This window comes from Sinohyriopsis cumingii, unplaced genomic scaffold (assembly GCF_028554795.1).
Source record: "Sinohyriopsis cumingii isolate HCF-2022 unplaced genomic scaffold, ASM2855479v2 utg000972l, whole genome shotgun sequence".
NCBI lineage: Eukaryota > Metazoa > Mollusca > Bivalvia > Unionida > Unionidae > Sinohyriopsis > Sinohyriopsis cumingii.
This window is the reverse complement of record NW_028315949.1, coordinates 842,819-863,649: the sequence shown is the minus strand read 5'-3', so window position 1 is coordinate 863,649 and position 20,831 is coordinate 842,819. Positions and strand designations below refer to the sequence as shown.

The window sequence follows — 20,831 nt, the reverse complement described above, 5'->3', positions numbered from 1 at the left end:
AGATGAGATTGCAGTGGTCGGTAACGAAAAGTGTATTAGACCATTTGGCTACCAAGAGCCCATATGCCATGTAATAAATTTAAGTTTTTTTATGGCTCATAAAAGGTCGAGAACAAAGATAGCATACTAAGTTTGAACAGAAAAACAAGCCTTACAGTAGTCAACAACAAAAAAGGCGGTTTTGGTAACATAATTGTAGATAAAAGACCTAAAGCTAATGATTACAGCTCTGGCAATTGAAACACTGATCCATCTTAAGCAGATCTATTTAATAAATCAACACCATAAGCGTGTTTAACATGTACAAATATAACAATACTAGAATAAGCTGAGAAAGAATCTTTAATGTTAGGTTTCAATGCCTCGGCCTTTTGCTTCACCTATTGATAGGCATAGCCTTTTTACAATTGTATAGTCTGTTTGAATTCACGCTTTTTCTATATTGTTTACTATCACGTATCGCGTAAACTTGCCATCTATTAAACAATGCACATGCAGCGTAAACGCCTCTTCCACTAACAATGTTACATGTCCTAATCAGTTCAAAGAATATTATAATACAGATAGCGATAAAAAGTAACCCTTCAAAAAATATATGCAAAATTCTCAATTTTTAGGATAGCTTAGTATGTGGTACAAAATGGATAATATTTAAACAGTTTAAACATGCAACGTTTCTAATGGAAGATAGAAACTAAAATAATCCAGTTATTGCGAGTGTGTAATGAACTAAAACAAAAAGAAATACAATTTCTAATTAATTTCCAGTGTGTGAGGATTGGTCCACTATTTCAAATAAAGCGTATACGAAACCGCACTTGAAATGAGAAACAGTAAACAATACAATCAAACTGAACCAGATAAAAGAATTATAAGAACCAAAACTCATTTCTTCCGATTCGTCAATAGCATGAAGAAAATATTTAAAACAGGCTATGTAACTAGGATCATGCCAGTACTTTTCAAACTTTCAGTTATGATTAAAATGAAATATAATAGACTAATACAGTTTAATTAGGCAAGGAACAAACTTCCTTTCAATTGGATAAAAAATAGCAAGTGCAGATTCAATTGAATTTATATTTTAGGAGAACAGTATATGATTGATTATCTTATGCATTTGTTGTTTCACATGCCAAATTACCAGGAATCAATGACAAATATTTTAGGATTGCATGATGGTTTAGGTCAAACAAAATAATGCATTGGAACGTTTTATTTCTTTAAAAGTAAATATTCCCTATTAAGAAATTAATACGCATTATGGTGACCACTTCTGATAACACCAATTGCATTCTTTATGCGAATATAAGAAATAAAGCTTTGTCTGTTTTTGAGAAAAAGTTCTAAACATTTGTAGAACGAAGCTAAGTATTATAGAGAAACTTACTTGTCTTAATGTAATGTTTCTTAAAACATAGTTCTTGAACACTGATATTGATTCCGTGGTTACATGTACAGCCAGATGTCCGAAATATAAGGTTTCCGTACCCTCTGGCAAGTATTTTTCACACAGCACCTGTGGAGCATATATGCAGCAGCATTTGTAGTAATAACTAATTTATAATGCAAAAAACAGAAATCAGCAAATTTGTGTTAATACATCATCTGCTCCAACAAGAGTTTGGTGTTATTAGACATACATTTACTTGAACCTCATCGCACTAAACATATCTGAGTGAGCGAATATTCATTAAAAAATTTCGATATTTAGTGGTCGACGATCATAGATATAGACTTGTAACCCATTTTGTAGGAATCTTACACTTAAACTGATTTTCACTTTAAAAAAGACTTTCGTAGAACAATCCACGGTGAAAATCTCGATGGGAATCCTATGCTGCAAGCAAATGTTTGAAAAAATATTTCGAGTCTCTAATTAGTATTGCAACATACCTTTAAACTTTCCGTTCCACTTTCGTCGCATTGTGTGAGCATAACGATAATTTCAACATTTTTTTCCCAGATCATCCTCCAGAAATCATTCTGTGTCGATGGCAGAGGCGCCTGCGTAGCTATATACTCTCTGTCACTGTTATAACCCTGACATTAACATAACAGTGAGGTACCAAATTGTATATCAGTGTCAACGTACATTACTGTTATGTTATATATATATATATATATATATATATATATATATATATATATATATATATATATATTTATATATATATATTTTTATATATATATATATATATATATATATATATATATATATATATATATATATATATATATATATATATATATATATATATATATATATATATATATATATCAATCAAAGCATGGATATTGGAAAATAACACGTCTGACCTTCAAGCATAATAGAAAGGCCATAATCTCATTACAAAATGTTTTTCCTAGGAAGCACATAATATTGATTGCAAAACAACTAGTTTATTGTAGTTAAAAACGCGTTTACTTTTAATATGTTACTGAATATGACACTTCAATTATCGAGTGAAATAAAATGAGCACAACCTTATCGTGAAAATGTAAGAGTCTGATTAACATCACCATTGCAAATTAAAGGTATATTGTAAACAAGGAGAAACAGATGTAATGCTGTAATGATCATTCGCATTGTTTATTTAATATCATTGAAGGGAGTGGACACGATCTAGCCGGGTAGCTCTGTTGATGTATCATTAACGTGTGAAATATATATGTTTTCATGTGACTTAATTACAGTGTTCAACTGCAGTGCTTTCTTGCGGTATTTTATGAATTATATAGAATGTTCTCTCCAGCTGGAATGTTGACTGAATTGGCCGCTAAATAGATTCTTAGATTTAAGTAACTCTTGCATTTAATTGTTATTCTCAGTTTTTAATCTTGTTGCTCTCCTCTAGGCTATATCCGTTTTATGTGTTAGTATTTTTGTACATTTGGCCAAAAAGCTGACATGGGGCATTGTGTATGAGGACTCTTTATCACTTTATATTCCTCTTTCTTTCTTTGATGCTTTTATCCAAAGTGATTTTCAGAAAATCCAGTGTTTGATAGGCATTTCAGTGATGTTATAGGTAAATGTTTAAGTTACATATTAATTGAACACGTCTATGTGAGTAGCCATCAGTTTGGTTCTAATGCTATGCACATGCTGGAATGGTCGTTCAAGCGTTGCGACAGAAATAGCAGAGCGCACGTGGCATTAAAGTAAATAAGCCATTATTTAGACTAGTCAATCAGGATTCTCTGAAGAGAGCTATTTACAAAAAGCAATGATGCAGAATTCATGTTATATTCTGCATCATAGTAATACATTAAGCAAATAATATGCCTTTAATAGTGCTCAGTGGACAATCATAGATATAAATTTCGGTTTCGAACGTGACGCTGTCGTTTGGTCCATTTGGGTCATTTACGAATTTATCCATTTAGTCGCTTTCATGTCGCACCTCCTGAAAGGAAGTCAACATAAATGTTGCTCATATGTATAAATAAAACACACGAAAAATACTTTGGCTTATTTAGTTGGTGCATTTTATTACTTTCTTAAAATGGCAATGAATCTGTTGATAGTGACGTGGCACTTTATTGCTGTCACAGAATTGTTGACCGCTCGTAGATAAAGCAAAACAGTTTATTTGACATTTAGATTTAAACAAAACATCGTTACATTATGTTTAACTATATGGTTAGAAGTATAAGTATGATATTCACTGCTGGAGTTAGTATTTTTGCAATGATATCTCCTGCAAATTCCAAGATTTCAAGCTTGACGACTGACTTTGATCCAGCCTCTCTGTCCTGCTACAAAAAGTTCTCGAATGTGACAAAAGCAATTGTTTTGATAGTATTGGGGTTAGTTTTTTTTTATATATATAAAACGTTGTAAATCCAGGTCCGCTTTCCTACCTTGTTAGAATGATGATAGTTCTCAAAGTTAGTAACATACTCATGAAGGTCAATGATATCCAAATAGCAATACCATTTTTCAAATAATATATCTTACCTTAGATCTAAACACTTAATGAACCCTCGCTTTGTATATAGCAGTCACATACAATTGCCTCCATGAAAATTGTATAACACAAACGGTAGATGATAATAATGATACTACAATGCCGTACAGTGGTACGATGCTCCAAAGTACACCCTATCAACAGATCGGGCAATGATAATTATAAAATGGAGCCAAATATGATTGACCCGTTATTGTCGGGTCCTTTGGGGCCGTCGCTATTAATCCAATTATCAGTTTACAAAACGAACGTTGCAGATATAGTTGATTTTAAAATACGTCAACGATAACCCTAGTGGCTCAATTACTGTACAGTAGTTCTTTTCAATACATATTTTCCTTGTTGCCTATTAACATGTGATATGTTGTTTTTGTCTACAAAATGTGTTCAAAATAGCTAGCTACAAACACTAAACAAATTTACAAAAAAATTGTAGCGAACGTCATTGCCATTTACTTACAGAACAAGTATTAAATGTACATACTCATTGTCATGAGTAAACTACCAAGACTAAAATGAAATAAGTGCGACTATAGCATATTTAGATTGATGGAAAATGACGATGTCAAAGCAAAATATCTAGTATGCAAATCAGAGACAATACAGCTCAGATACAGGTCTTTTCGCCAGGTGTTTATTGGTAGGCCCCTATTATTCTTCCTAGTTTATTTGTTTCTCATTATCTTGTATTACTCGATATACTTTTTCCACCTTATGTTATTTATATTAAAGGTTTTCTTTTAAGTAGTTTCTCCGTTTTACAGAGAATTTGTCATATAAAGGCCCGGTGTTGAGCTGTACAATTGATATGTAGGTACAAACAGGTGTTTTTGTTTAACAAAGCTCTTTAAAATTCTTAATAATGATTCATATACTCCATATCATGTTACAACAGAGCATTAGTCTCTACGTTAAAGTGTTTCAATATTCGTCATGTTTTGCTGCAACTGTGCACTTTTAGCATTTGGAAGTTTGGCCTAGATATTGTCTGCAATACGCGAATGCTGTGGTTTGTATTTACCTATTCATGCGTATGAGGCGCCCTTCCTCCCTGATCCACGTCTTTTCGTAAAGATCGGGCATCGTACACAATCGTAGTGCTACAGAGAATTTTTCTCTTATTTGTTTGCTCTACTGAAAAGTTCACAACACCCTTCATTAATTACTATATACTGAGTGATCTAATTATGCGTTCTATGGTTTGGTGGTTTGGGCACGACTGCTTCCTTTGTTTTTTCCCGTGCTTTGTATTTTAGTTTGTGCATGAAGACGATGTATATCGGTACTTACCTTTATGTAATTAGCATTTATGTAATCTGAACCATCATCATGTTCTACAGGCAGCAATGTAACTCTAGAGTGATCATCTGAAGAAAACAAGGACAAAATCCCACATTCAATTAAGTACAGTGTTGAAAAAACATAAATTTAAGGAAATTATGAGCATTCTCTTACAACAGCAAACATGCTTACTAATGGACTGTTGACCAATGTCGTACTCGTTAGAGCATCTATAAGCATGTCATTGTTACCTCAGTTGTATTCCGCATACACATTTCATATGTATTGATACTGATTCTATTTTGATACAGCTGGTATAGGAACCAGAAATTGCTGACTGTATCTTCATGAACCAAATGACTGCATAAAAAAGAATTTAATGTAATTTAATTTGGGTATCTTTTGGGAATTATATTTTGAAATCTATGTGGGCATTTCATTTCTGGAATATGACCAAGAAAAATGGCTTTCATTTCATTTATATTTTCATCAAAGTTATAAAAGAATACTAACATGCAAGAATGTTGATGTTTCGATTTTTGGATTTGCAAGGGTGAGACTCTGCTACTTTGGATAAATATCTTGGTTCTATATCCTTGAGTTCCTGTACAAAATGTAAAATACAAGAAATTATGTACGTATTTTCAAAAGAAACACGAACAATTAAACCACATAGTTACTTTACTTCGGGTGTTAACTATTATGTTGTGTTACATAACATATAGGGAAACCCGTGTTAATACGCAAGCAGTACATAATATGTTAATAACATTTACTTTAGGTTATAAAGTTACACATATCATACAAATTGTTGAAATGAGAAAACAAAAGTAACCACTTTCTGCTATTCACCTATTTATATATGACGTTTGTTTGCATGTATGTATAGTATGCTCATAATATTCTCTGTTTAGTTCACGCCTATGGCATTAAAATAACTTTTTAATTTTTATACAAGTGCTTTGATATGGGTTGTTGGAGTCAGGTATCATAAACTACGTTCTTCTTCAATGTGCCAATCTATTCTTGTTATACCTATGAAATATTTACTATTATCTCATACGTAAGAGAAATAATTGTTAATTTGCTGTTCTTTACGTTAACCATTATTTTATCTTTAAACGGAATTCGTCCCATAAATAAACAATTACTAATTCCCCGCACGCTCCCCCTCTTGTCCCCCAAACATAACTGCTAAATCTGAGCAGAACGTTTTAGCATGTCATCTGAATCTTGAAGTCCCGATGATATATATTTTATTTGTTTGGATGCCAGCTACATGATAATGACGATGATGATGATGATGATGATGATGATGATAATAATAATAATAATAATAATAATGATGATGATGATAATGATGATAATAATAGTAATAACAGTAAACGCAAGCATTTAACAGGAATCAAATTGAATGGGTCCAAAACCCGTACAAAATTTGCGTTTCATGTGTATATTTTTTTCTTCATCGGGATAAAGCTTAATTTGTTGATTTCGAGATTGTAATCATGTTGAGATTTGAAGACAATTGAAAAATGCTGTTATTATAGCCGATATATTGATATTAACAGTTGTTGAAAAGCCATGAACAATAATGAATAGATGAATTAATAGTAACTGTTGCATATTGTTAAAGACGAAACTTTATGACAGAGGTATTCTTTTACCCCAATTTGTTTGAAACAAATAAATATATTTAAAGTTCGGAACTTTATAAATTATAATGTTCGTGTGCTAAATTTCTCATATTACATAAATTTCAGGAGCGAAAGCATATAAGTGTATTTTAAATACGTACTATTTGCTTTATTATCCAAAAGCATCAGCTATAATTGATATGAACAGAACTAAATATGCCACATTATAAACAGCAAAATAAATACTTGCCTTGAATTCAACTGTAAATCCCATGTTGTAATTTTCATGCATTCTATCAATACGCTCCTTAAGTTGTGACAACTGTATAGGTCTGTAAGGAATTTTGTTAATTTGTTTTACATGATGACTATAAAAATTATTATAATGCATTGTAGGGAAAGTTTTAAAATATAATGCTGAATCTAACTGAATTGTATTTGGAAGGGTCTACTAACCATTGCTGATACGGTAATACAAACGATGCATTTTTACCATTAATTGCTGTAATAGCAAAGCTTTATGCAACCGCAAAACAACTTGCTCCAGATATTTTATTTCGTTAAAAATTCATAACTTTGTTTTCATAATGATTAAAGGCTATATTCATATCTTATTACCGTCACCGTAATCTTTTGAATTAGTAGGTAAGGAACCTGATATGCAATAACTAATCAGTATTATCTGAAGTCAAGGCAGATCCATTTTGGTGCAAGAGTATCGTGTTCCTAGGTTATTCTAATGTCAGTTACGCATCCCCCAAGAGGGAGGATTAGTTCATTTCAACGAATCTCTTGGGCGTTGATTTATTTTTTCTTTACCTATGCTTTGATTCTTTGTACACTTTAAGGTCTTATTTCTAATTTCTGCCATCTATATAACTGAGTCAAGTGATATAAAAGTTTAAAAGCGTTGTGATAAGAACTTTAACTCACTCTTGCTTAATTTTTCAATAATTGTATTTTTGCTAGAAAGTCTGATTATATAAATTTTAAAAAAAATCTACATGAGTTTCCTCTAGAAAATAATTCCTGTCTATTTTTTATTTTGCATCTCTTATCGGCATGAACTGTCAATAGTATAACTTTCTATATATGCCTTATCTGGAGATAGGAACTATTTTGTTTTGTGTCATTTCTTGTGCATATACGTTTAACCACTTTTGATGCATTTCTAATAATATTGAAACATAGGCATTATTCTCGTCAGCGTGTAAGACATACAGTTCGCCGACTCAGATAATAACATGTTTGTCTAACCATTATTGCAGCATTCTACCTCTCCCCCCCACAAGAAAATGTTTGATATCTGAAATATTGCAATTCTGATAAAAGAACGACTCTCTTTCTATCTATTGTAATTTCTACATTCCACATTATTGCTCATGCAGCATAAAGTTATGCATTTCTGAATAAAAAAATACTCACAACGCGTAGACCCTCTGAGAGTGGGGGAGAATCAGAATACATCGCAATAATAGTCAAGTGATTTTGATTGATCAAAGATTTTTTTATTATGTAGAATGGCTTAAATTTTGACAAATAAATTGTTCATGTTTTTGGTTACATGTATACATTAAAGACCAAAGTAAAGGTAACAGAACATTTACGTTTTGTACAGTGTCAAAATACTGAAAGACTGAATAAACTTTGAACATGATTTCATTTCAAGTATTAGTGGTAGAATATAAATAATAACAATAGTATCAGAAAATGTAGTAAACATATCACTAATAGCGGTATTAATTGTAGATATATAATTCACATACTTAAAATGGGCTCCTAGAGTGATACACAGTGTTGATTCGTCAGTACGTCTGTCTATCCGTATGTGTCATTACCAAAAGCGTTCAGAGGGAATTCATTAAACGTGGTACAATGTTCTTGATATAATAACTACCGCTGAGATGGCTCTACCTGTCTAAAGGAGACAAACGGTTAAACAAGCTGTGGGATTACGGGGGCGGTGGGGGGGGGGGGGCGGGCGATAATGCTGAATAATGCCGTTTATGGGATAAGGTAGGAGGCGCTGATGATAACCAAGGAGGCGGTGGTTTGAAGAGGTTTGGGAACCACTGTCCTAAGCAATATCATGTTACAGAAATTTCGACATTTGAACCCATTAGCTATATCCGGCGAAGTAAGGAATAGACGTCTAACTCATTGGCGGTTCATTATGCGTCACTAGCTTGTAATATCCAAATCAATGAAAACGGACTTGTAATGCAGCATCATTTTAAAATGTCTTTATAAACATCATTAGCAGAAAAATGAGACAAGATAAAGAAAACGAACAAAAACTGAATAAAAATATCACTTGAGCCTAAGAGATTTAAATTAAGGAAATCGTAACGAAAAATTGAATAAACCATCATTTTTAGAAAGCATGTAAGCTGTTCCATGTCTTTTCAGATTCTTATTTACATTGAAAATTTTACCGTTGTATTTTTTGTTTTGGTCTCAGCATCTCATATTCATTGTCAAGTGTATGTGCTCGTTCATCTCCTGGGCTAGATTCTTTAAAGCACCTGAAATATACAAATATTCTATTTTGAACAGGTTCGATTTACTATATAGTCTTCCATGTTAAGTGTTACTTCACAAGTAACAAACTTAGGCCTCGTTGAACTGCAAATTACATTCATGATGACAACATATTGATTCAGAATAGTTCTTTGCTAATAACATGTGTGTGTTTCTGCTTGGTTAGAAAATTCATCTGCAATGTGAGAGGCAGCATAAACCATAAAAGTACATAACAATATTTTAAATATATTTTGGCAAACTTTCACGCTGCTGGCTCATAATATACCTAAATGTGCGTGCCGCTATTTGGCTCAGTATTTCATAGTTTCGCTTAATCAATTCAGCAATCGGTCTTTGAATTTCTTTTAAAGAGGCATGCTAATAAATATATTATGGGCATGTTTTATCAGTTTACATGTTATGTGCAATATTATAGATCAAACAATCCCACACACCCTCATATATATTGACGTATGGTCAGGAAATATTTGATAATATAATGTCTACCTCCAGAGAAAACCATGCATTAAGAATGTCTCAATCATACAAGACATATGCATGCAACGAACCCCAATTATTTTAGTAATAGCATATCGCATTTACTGTCAAGTTTCTGAACTTGTAAGTTGATGGCTATTTTATGCTAAACTTTTTTACGTCAGTACATATTGAGCTCGACGCTCAGGTGATACCTTTGTACATTATATTGTCATTCCTTTTATTGCTTCACAATTAGTTTATTTACTTCACAGTTTCGATTAAGATTCCTTAGAATTTTATAAGAGTATTATGACTTGTTTAAAATATAAAAAACTAATTACAAAGGAGAGTTTATACTCACGCTATCCTCTTTCGTCTAAGCACGATCACAATACCAATTGTCGAAGGTATCAGGAGAGGGATCATCACACTTACTGCTATTACAACAGTATAGTCATATTCTGAAGAAAAGAAGTAAGACGCTAGGCAAGCCAAAATATAATATATCTACAATGGTTCTGTGATAATCATTGAAAATACAATCACCCATAAGAAGGGAAAAATTAATTATCATCTCAAGATTGATATTACCAGTTATTTTAGTTTAAAAGTCTTCCAATGCATCGTTATACATGTGCATGTCAAATGTTATATGAATTTTTTCAACTGCCGTTTCTACTGTTTATTCTTACTGGAATTTCAATTCCGTTATATCCAGTCTGAGAAAAGAGAAATCAGCAATTACTATTGATTTGTAAAAAATACAGTTTGAATATTACCTGTTTTCATTGTTTGTGACCACATACTTTCTGTACAGCCTCCAGATGCACACACGAACGTTTTCAACCTGTTCATAGAAATCGTATATCTTATATGAGGTAACATGAAAATTATATATCATCAAAAGTATTCCAATGAAAAATGAAATATTGCTTGATAAATCTAACATACACTGATTGGCGTATGTTCAGGAAATATTTGAGAATATAATGTCTTTTTGATTATTAGATATGTGGATACTTGATACTGTTAGATAAGAAATAAAAATATTCAAATTTTTCAAGTAACAACATTTTCAATAAGTGGTATCCTGCAATAGTATAGCACTGTAACATGAAGTCATCTAATGCATGTACACAGACCAACGACAAAGGGTGATCTCGAGTAGTATAATGCATGGAGGTTGCCACAGGCATATCAGTGGTTGTATCTAATTATCAGTAATAAGTATGCACCTTGAAAAATAGTGGTACTACATTTATGTCCAAAGGTATCTAAATTAACATAAATCGTACCGGTATTTCATCAACAATTGTTAATATAACTGCAAATATGATAATGTAATCGCCTCCAAATGGTTGACGTATGCCCAACCAAACTGTAATATACTTCTGCACAGGGGGTTTATTTGAATGTCTACCGATGTCTTAATACGAGTAATACTTTTTCAATCCATTCAGCTTTAACGAGCACTTATTTCTATAAGTCTTTATCTGTGGAGAGATTGATTGAAAAACAGTAACATTCTTAATAGGCTGAAAAATGTTAGAAATTGGATGATATGTTTATTTGAAATAAAAGGATTTACCTACTATAATCTTACCCGTAGAAAATAATCGGTAAGATAGGTTGTTTGTTGTTCGTTTCTATTGTTTTTCTTTTGTGGAAATGTTCTACTTAGAGGTATCACATTGTCAGTGTTTAAAAATTAAATATAAAAAGCGATATCATTATCAGCAAGGGTCAAATTCATTATAGTGATGCTAGTCACACATAAAACTAGACAGCATTCATTTTCTTCACTGTGAATATAAAAGATTTACTTGAGGACGATAAACCTTTGACCACATTAAATATTATCGTGGTATCCATGTTCATAAAGCCAGATACGATGAGATGAATCTCATCGCCCCACTGCCAATAAATCTCGTTTATACGCTTGAAATAACAAACAATGCTTTTGGAATGTGCTAAGTAGAGGCTGTGTCATTTAGCAAGCATTTGTAAGCTTTAGGAATAAACAAAACATTAATATAAAGTCAATTAAAAACTACTAAAATAGAAGAAAAAAAAAAGAAACTGAAAAAGGCATTTTAATGAATACAAAGGTAACTATAGCGGGGATATATGTGAGATTATGAAACATTTACGTTTCATCATGACATCACCGACTGATGAGACCTATCGCGGAGTCGAAATATATATTTGTCGTAAGATGACTAAGCCTCCTCTAAGCCCACCCAGGAGTACCTCTAATGATACTACGATAGATTTCCAAATTAAAATGTGGCTCCAGATGGCGTGAAATATTGTCAAAATGCATATATATCGTGCTCATTATATTTTCATTGCAGTGGATATAATACATGACTGTACAGAGGATAAATATTTCATATTTAATAAACTTAATTAATAATTACTCTGTTCAAGTTATGACAAACTATATTTGCTCATCGATGTGAAAGAAAGTTATCTAGTTTAGTATTTGAAAGCGAAATCAAAATATTGTAAAATAATATATTGAGATTCAACATATTTACAACATTGTTTGCATTGCGTTTCAGTGATCGATCATGGTAATTGTAACAGTTAGACATTTATGTGACTCTTGCTGCAAAACATGTTGATACAGCGCGTTTGAAAGTTTGAAAGAACAAAAAAGAAGTATAATGCTCAACAATTACAAAAATCTCTAAAATTAACTGAAATATATGTCTGCATGTCTACAGACAGATTCTAAACCATCAATGATTTTGCATGCTTGTCCGCTTTACTTGACAAGTTTGACCGAACTTAATACGAACATTACCCTATCCGTTCCAGCATTGAGAGGCCAGTCTCAATGTAATTTCATTATTTGTTTCATAGTTATAGAGACACACTTTAGAATATGGGTGCACTGTTGCTGCAGGTGAAAGATCGTCCTTGGCCATGGCACAGCAGATATAACCGCTGCATTTCGGTATAACAATGGTGAAATAAATACATGTATTATGTGACCATGATATATTACTTCACCGTCTCCAGCATGTATTTGGCATTCATGAAACAGCCTTACTGTGGTTCAGGTCCTATTTGGCCAACAGGACACAAATTGTGCCTGCAAATGGAATAGAGTACAGCCCAGTTGATCTATGTTGTGCTGTTCCACAAGGGTCTGTTCCTGGGCATGTTCTCTTCATTCTATACACTCAGCCGCTCTCAAGTGTCATAGATCATCATCCAGTGTCTCACCAATTGTACGCTGATGACACCCAAATATACAAAATCTAGCCACCCAACTGAAGTTGATGCTACCATCCAAGGTATAAAGAGGTGCATTTCTGATTTAAAATCATGGATGACATATAACAAGCTGCAGATGAACGATGATAAAAATCAGGCTATTCTAATCACAACACAAAGACTTTCTCATTCACATCCTTTACCTCAAACAATAAATATCAGCAACACCAACATTAAATTCATACAAACCTAGGTGTTACTCTGGACAGTACATTCACATTGCACCAACACGTCATGAACATATGCAAGGCTGCATATCTTGAGCTAATACGCATCAGCTCCATTCGCAAATATCTTTCAGTTGATGCCACTAAAACACTTGTGTTCATTAGTACTTTCAGGACTAGTCTATTGTAACTCAATTCTGTCTGGTTCATCGCAATATCTACTCCAGAAACTTCAAAAAGTTCAAAACACAGCTGCTCAGATCATATCACGATCAGAGCACACCTCCCCGCTGCTCTGTTCCGTACATTGGCTATCCATTCGATCCAGAATCAAACACAAAATTTGTTCTCTGTGCTACGTTTCACTGACGGACTCTAGTCCAACATACCTATCCGACCTCACCCATGTGTACACACCAGCAAGGTACTTACGCTCCTCTTCCGACAATCGTATACTCATTATTCCCACTATGAAAACAAAGTCGTATGGACAGCGTTCTTTTGCATACCAGGGCCCAGCAAAACTTAGACACAAAGACACAGTGATCACATTCAAGAGTGCTCTTAAAATTCACCTATTCCGACTGCAAGAACAAACTTAAATATCTAATAATGTTTCCTACCTTAAATATTCTCAGCATGATTTTCACGTTTTCTAATTTCATGGTGTTTGTTTTTGTAATCATATGATTATATATGTTTTATAAGTTATAGGTGTTGTATAATGTTGTAACGCGCTTAGAACCTCTAAAGATTAGGCGCTATAAAAAGTCCACGTTTTACTATTATTATTATTATTATTATTATTATTATTGGTCATAACAGATTCACCTATTAGAGAGTAAAGTTATATACAACATTTATCTACAGGTGTCGCAACTGACTTAAATTGTTCCTTTCTTTAATGTATGCATTAAATAAGTTTAGATTCTCGGCATAATAAAGACCTGAAAAATATATTATCTGATGTCGACTATGCTCAACGCATTATCTAAGTTCACTGTATAACACAAACACATGTAAGTCATATGATCGTGACAGTGGCGTACTAAATCTCACTAGGCGAGAAGATAGTTCACTTCATAATACCTGCAATGGGTCTGTATAAAGCGACCATATGTACTTAATGGAAGATAAAAAATGCGGCAGCTGTCGTAAAGCAATATTTACGTATTTCTTGAGTCCTTACAAATTAGGTATAATACGGTAAAAGTAGTATTCTATATAAAACATGGATTAGTATTGTGTACTAGGAAAAAGAACTTAGAATCTAATTGTCCTGATTGATTTAGGATCCACAAGAAAAAAAGAGAACGGCTATATATGGATACAGAAAAAGAGATTTCATGGACGCCATGAAACTCGAGATCATTGTCTTCTGTTGCCATAGAGGAATCTTTATGCAAATGATTGTAAGAAGAGGCATTGAGGCTGAATGAAGCTACCAGATAGTAATGGAATGACTTTTATATGGAAGGTCGTAAGAGTTGATACATTGTAAATGTGTTTGAGAGGGAGATGGACAGAGATAAAGCAATGGCCTCCCATATGATTCAGAAACCTCATCTGCCAGTTTGTCTCATTGAAACTAGATGGTATAAGGTTTAGTTTGTGATAGGTAGTTAAGATCTTGTCTATGTCCCTTATCCTCTCCAATATCAAAAGCGCGTGAGACAAACACCTACTACTACAAATACTTTGCATCAGGGCCTTGTGGTACCTACATAACCATCTCAAATGTCTTTAACACAAAATGTCCGCTTAACACTGATTAGGAAAGCGGTCTATTCCGTGTTTAAGAATCAGTAGCAGATTTCAGCTTAAGGTAAACACTAATGTATCGTATGCCTTACAATGTGTGATTGGTAAATCTTTAAAAAGGTGATATGTATATATATATATATATATATATATATATATATATATATATATATATATATATATATATATATATATATATATATCACAGAAAAAGTTAAATGCAATATATGTGGTTACAAACGTGAATCGATCCCCATACCTATCGCCTAGTACTTGTAAATCGGCATCCTAAACCATTCGGTGATGTCCTAATTTCCATAAATGAATAGACTCAAGTCAAAGATAATAACTTGTTAAGCACACACACACACACACACACACACACACATACACACACACACACACACACACAGATATATATATATATATATATATATATATATATATATATATATATATATATATATATATATATATATATATATATATATATATATATATATATGCGAATTTTAATTTTGTATACTATCCAATAAGCCATTATAGGTTTTATTGTAAAGGTTGTCAATAAATTTGTATTCACTGTTAATATTTTGTGAAACTAGAAATATAATGGAGATGTTGATAATGGTCATTTATGTGTAAATAGCCTATCTTGTCTTTTCTATAGAAACAAATTAAAAATTCAAGAATGTATCCCAATTTTTACAATAAAAGTAACATGTGGATAATGACGGATAGTACCTGTACTCTGTGTTTGGCTTCAAGAAACCGTTGCAATATACAGGATAATTGTCCTCACAATACCCATCTTGTCCGACTATGAAACTGACATATTCTGGAATGTCCCGACTGCTTGTGGAATGTGTGGTATCTACATCAGAGGAAAAACAATTTGTCTAAATGAATGAAAAATGTGACGAAGTTTGAATACTGGAAAATGTCTGAGCTCCTGAAACAATGCTCGGATCCTTGTTGTCAACTATTTTCAACCAAACCGAGTCGTGTGTGACTTTTGTGGGAGTTATTTCAGAGTCACGACCCCTAGGATATATATATATATATATATATATATATATATATATATATATATATATATATATATATATATATATATATATATATATATATATATATATATATCTATATATATATATATATCTATATATATATATATATATATATATATATATATATATATATATATATATATATATATATATATATATATATATATATATATATATATATATATATATATATAGATATATATATATATATATATATATATATATATAAAGCATGTATTAGTTCGCAAACAGTAATCTACTCAAAAGAGTTTCCATGGCAAGGAATTAATGAGACTACTACTAAATGAAATATCTGGAAAGAAACCAAATTATAATAACTGTAAAATATACGAGGAATTTTATTTTCTAGTATCGTATTAATCATATATCGATTTTGATGATTTCTTTATTTTTTTAAAACTTGAAATCTACAATTGTGTTCTGTTCAGGGATTATAGCTTATAATGCAAATTATAAACGTTGATGTTAAGTGACATGCTGACAGTTTTGTGTAACATACTAAAATCTGTTATCGGTTTCCAGTCATCAATGGTTGTCCTGTAAGGCGGAATTTCGTCATCGTCGTGGACATCTCTCCAACTTTTATAGTTTTTAATAACTGTGTTTTGATAACATTCGGCATTTCCTTTGTATGGATTACCTGTCAAGTAGAGGAATATGAAATAAGCAAGCTAGTAGTTTTGAAATCAGTTTGCTCAATATACAAAACAGTACGAAACATTTTTGCAAGTAATTACATGATTGGAAATAAATATGTAATAGCTGTCCTATATTTGGCTAACAAAAAGGTTGCAAAAATAAGCAATTATATGATCTTATTGGTCTGTCATCAAGTAGTTTTTACCTTTAAGAGACGTGATAAGACATCATGTGGAACGAGAGAAATGCAGGGAATAGGCGGACCCATGATGGCAATAAAGTGATCATTGCTAACCGAGCTGTAAAAGTCATAATATTCCAAGACGATAATTGTGGTGAAATATTTCTTAGCAAACCCGAACACAAGCATAATATTTGATGGTTGTTTTTATAAGTGTTTATCAGTCATCATATTAAAAAGAGATTAGTATGGATGACTATAAGAGAGCGGCCTGACCCAGGTATATTATTTCAAAACTTAGACAATATTACAGTGTAGAGAAAAATATCATAAAGTTTAGTTTTACAGTCACCGTGCTAGCAACTGAGGCCATGTGGACATTCCCATAATTCGTAGTTGTAAATGTTTACGTTTATAACCTAGACAGAAATAAATATTCCTAATATACATAAGAGGGACCGAAACCTTTGTTGTGAACAAGAAGTAATCGTTTTCGCCATATACGCAACGTTTACATTTTGTCTTATATGCAGTACATACAGTGTATTTCCGTTCTAATTCTACCTATGTAAGAATTTCATTCTTTCAAAGCGTTATGGTTCATAATGTGGCTCTGATTCCAGTAGGAAAACTGCACTTTTTTCCAAAATTATATAGCTGATGTATGTTGACTCGTGCAACAATACATTAATGACTTTTATTTTCATGTAAACGAGCTATTCTTTGTAAATTTTAATTAGTTTGCTTAAATGTTTAAACGATAATTTGCATAAACTCTGTATCGGTGAATGTAATAATCTTACTGGACTAAACGTTGTAACTGTAATGTCAATAAATATGGAAGTATTACACTGTTCTAAGAACAACATTGCGATAATCTTGAAAACTGTTTAGTTCTATTTATCTTTACTGTGTTTTCTTGGCACGGCTTTCCAACTCAGTTATGTTAAGGTATTACTTTCAAGTTTTGCTAAATTTATACATTTGGTCAGTGATCAAATGCATTACTTGCTCTTCGGACACATGATATCGGTTATTTACACATTAGCTTTTGCGCTTCTATACATCGGCACTTCGTTTTATACTAAGATAAAATTAAAATAGATGATATATTACATTTCTGACATTTACATGTGGAACAAATACATGCTGTGTACATAATCATGGTTTGGTGCAAAGAAAACATTATGTTTACATTTGTATGAATTTAAGTTACAGATGTTAAAATATTTATATTACAGAAGCATTTACATATTACATTGCATTCCAATATATTGCATAACATCGCATTATATTATAGAAGGTAGATGGAACTTTCAGTGATGGTCTTGTGTTCAGTGGCTGTTTCTTTTGTACCGTTCTCATGTTGGCTATCGATTCAAATTGAAATATATATTGATTGTAAGCATATTTACCGAATGCTTTTGTCGACTGGGACACGATAATACCGCAATGTAACGGATGACTATCATCGATATTGCAGACTTGCATGATCGGTACATTAATTGATATCTGTCTTCTGGGGTCTGAAACTTCTAAAACTGACCTTGTAAGGGCAATCTCTGGAGGAATTGATGCTGAAGAAAGAAATAAACTACCCTAATTTAGGCTGGTTTAATAATATCTCTATTTTGGTTTAAATTGTTACAACAAAGATGTTATCTTCAACTTCATGCGATACTCTTGATCTCCCGCAAAACAGTCGTCCTCTTAATCCAAATCAACAACCACGCTTACTTGTCATCAAAGAAGAAGCAGAACGTATCATTGAAAAAAACCAAAGATGACATCAGTATATTATTTATCTGGAACTACCCCACCATCGTTAATAACCTAACGAATGAGACGAGAAGCCATGATGGTCAATAAATGTGATTTAGCGGTGAACATATCAAGCCAAAATAAGAAAACATGGCTTGGAAGGAAATGGTAGATAATTACCCGTCGAGTAGATTATTACTACAACTGTTTCAAGATACACTCGCCTCGAAAAGTTTCATTAGACTTACCTTTTTTTTCTTTTTCGATCTAACTGCATCAGTAATCAAAGGGTCCGACAAAAGTGCTGGGTTCTCAGAGGTGATATCTGATGGGGGCGGTCTAAATACCGCGACAATTAAGAAATACAGTGACCGTCGTTAGCATAGTATCAAAATGAAAATAACAACCTGAAAATTTTATGTAAAGGCAACTCATATAATAAAATGTTTCAAAATTAAGTTTATAAATGTAAATAGGATACTATTTGTAGTAGACTTATGAAATAATTAGAATTGATAAGTGGACCTATCTCTCCTACTTCCCTCTCGAATAGATGTGTCCGGCATGTACGAATGAATTTGTTATTACATTAGGTTCTAGAGGAAATTTCGAATGAATATCGTCGTTACTTTTGGAGTACTCCAAAAAAGAAGGGAATTACAAACAACCTTTGCGACCGAATCAAGAGGTGGCATTTCTAAACTAGATATTTGAACGTTGCTTAAACCAAACATCTTAACTATTTCAAAGAATCGCAAATATTACATATTAAAAATTGCTGTTTTCTTTCCTTCTGTCGCCTTATAGTGTGAAGTAGACGATCTGTTGATATTGCGCTCAGTAATTTGTTATTAATAAAAATTAAAGCTAGGGATTAGATCTGGATAGACATGAATAGGATTTGATCACCTTCCTAAATGTTTAAATGTAACGGAGATTTCAATTTTATTAACTTTGAACAGTTATTTGCGTCAACTCTGAAATGAATGGCAAACTGAACTTTTCGAGCATATGTTACCATATAGTTCTTCAAACGTGATGCATAATGATAGTGATTTCAGTAATGCTCAAAAGCCGCGGTAAAAGGCATGGCGCTGTAAACAACGTCGTAGTAGATATCTGAAAACCCCTGATTGAAGGAAGTATAGACATTTGCACACTCTTGCACCAAAACAGGTTTCGCAGGATACACATTTTATACTTATGTAACTGGCTAATAAAAACAGAAAAACAAAAACAAGCTACAGTGTCATGTTTTCTGCCCGCGATTACGTACGTCAGGAACAAAGGAATGGGTTAGCGCCATGTGTATGTAGACCTTGCGTCTATCATAGCGATTCGTGTTTATACAAAAGCTAAAATCGTTAGGTGTCAAAACTAACACGTAGACGTTGGAAGCTTTGTTGGAAAAAAGGACCCTCGATGCTGTTGTAACTTCCCCGCTTTGACAGATGGCCTGAGGCTCGTCTGTTAATGTGGACCGACTGGGTAGAATTGATGTCCAATTGGAACTGAGGAAGGGTGGGGCCATCAATCCGAACCATAATTTAACACTCATTTGGACTGGGAACGAATTAATCATTGTGAAGCATCGTGCTGAGAAGTTGTAGCAATAACTCCGAGGAAGCCACTCGTGAGTAGAGCAAAGATAAGTAGAAACCAAGTACAGGGGAAAGCCATCTCACACTATAATCAAGTGATGAAATAGGTTGTTACATGGTCGAGAGGAAGGATATTGGTTGAGAAATTAATATCGTTAAATTGTAATACATTGTTATTCTTTAGAATTTCACCTTTGTGTTCTTAATAATTTAATTGTCGGTGGTGCTGACTGGGGGCTTGGAGTTGTATCTCTCTCTCTCTCTCTATCACTAATTTCATTTCCTACAAAAACGAGCCAGGGTGGGAATTCCTTAGTAATTCAAATAAATTTTGGGAGCACCCAACCTCAACTCATAACAGAGCGTTCGTAGAACGTCACATAGAGTGAAACGATGCCTCAAATGTTTTCTGATTTGTGAGTTGCGGACCTTCAAGTTGCTGATCTGCTA

At 32.8% G+C, this 20,831-nt stretch overlaps 1 protein-coding gene across 1 annotated transcript in view; it reads right to left on the bottom strand.

The window, feature by feature from the left end:
• LOC149772930 (tyrosine-protein phosphatase 10D-like) overlaps positions 1 to 20,831 on the bottom strand; it is a 40,709-nt gene that overhangs the window by 3,143 nt on the left and 16,735 nt on the right. The window contains exons 6-16 of the mRNA XM_089947088.1: positions 18,435 to 18,596; positions 16,699 to 16,839; positions 15,853 to 15,982; positions 10,675 to 10,742; positions 10,257 to 10,356; positions 9,328 to 9,417; positions 7,143 to 7,224; positions 5,769 to 5,859; positions 5,265 to 5,341; positions 1,897 to 2,043; positions 1,391 to 1,519 (exon numbers count right to left, since the gene is read on the bottom strand). Coding sequence (XP_089803214.1) covers positions 1,391 to 1,519; positions 1,897 to 2,043; positions 5,265 to 5,341; positions 5,769 to 5,859; positions 7,143 to 7,224; positions 9,328 to 9,417; positions 10,257 to 10,356; positions 10,675 to 10,742; positions 15,853 to 15,982; positions 16,699 to 16,839; positions 18,435 to 18,596 — 1,217 coding nt within the window. The remainder of the gene's footprint in view (positions 1 to 1,390; positions 1,520 to 1,896; positions 2,044 to 5,264; positions 5,342 to 5,768; positions 5,860 to 7,142; positions 7,225 to 9,327; positions 9,418 to 10,256; positions 10,357 to 10,674; positions 10,743 to 15,852; positions 15,983 to 16,698; positions 16,840 to 18,434; positions 18,597 to 20,831) is intronic.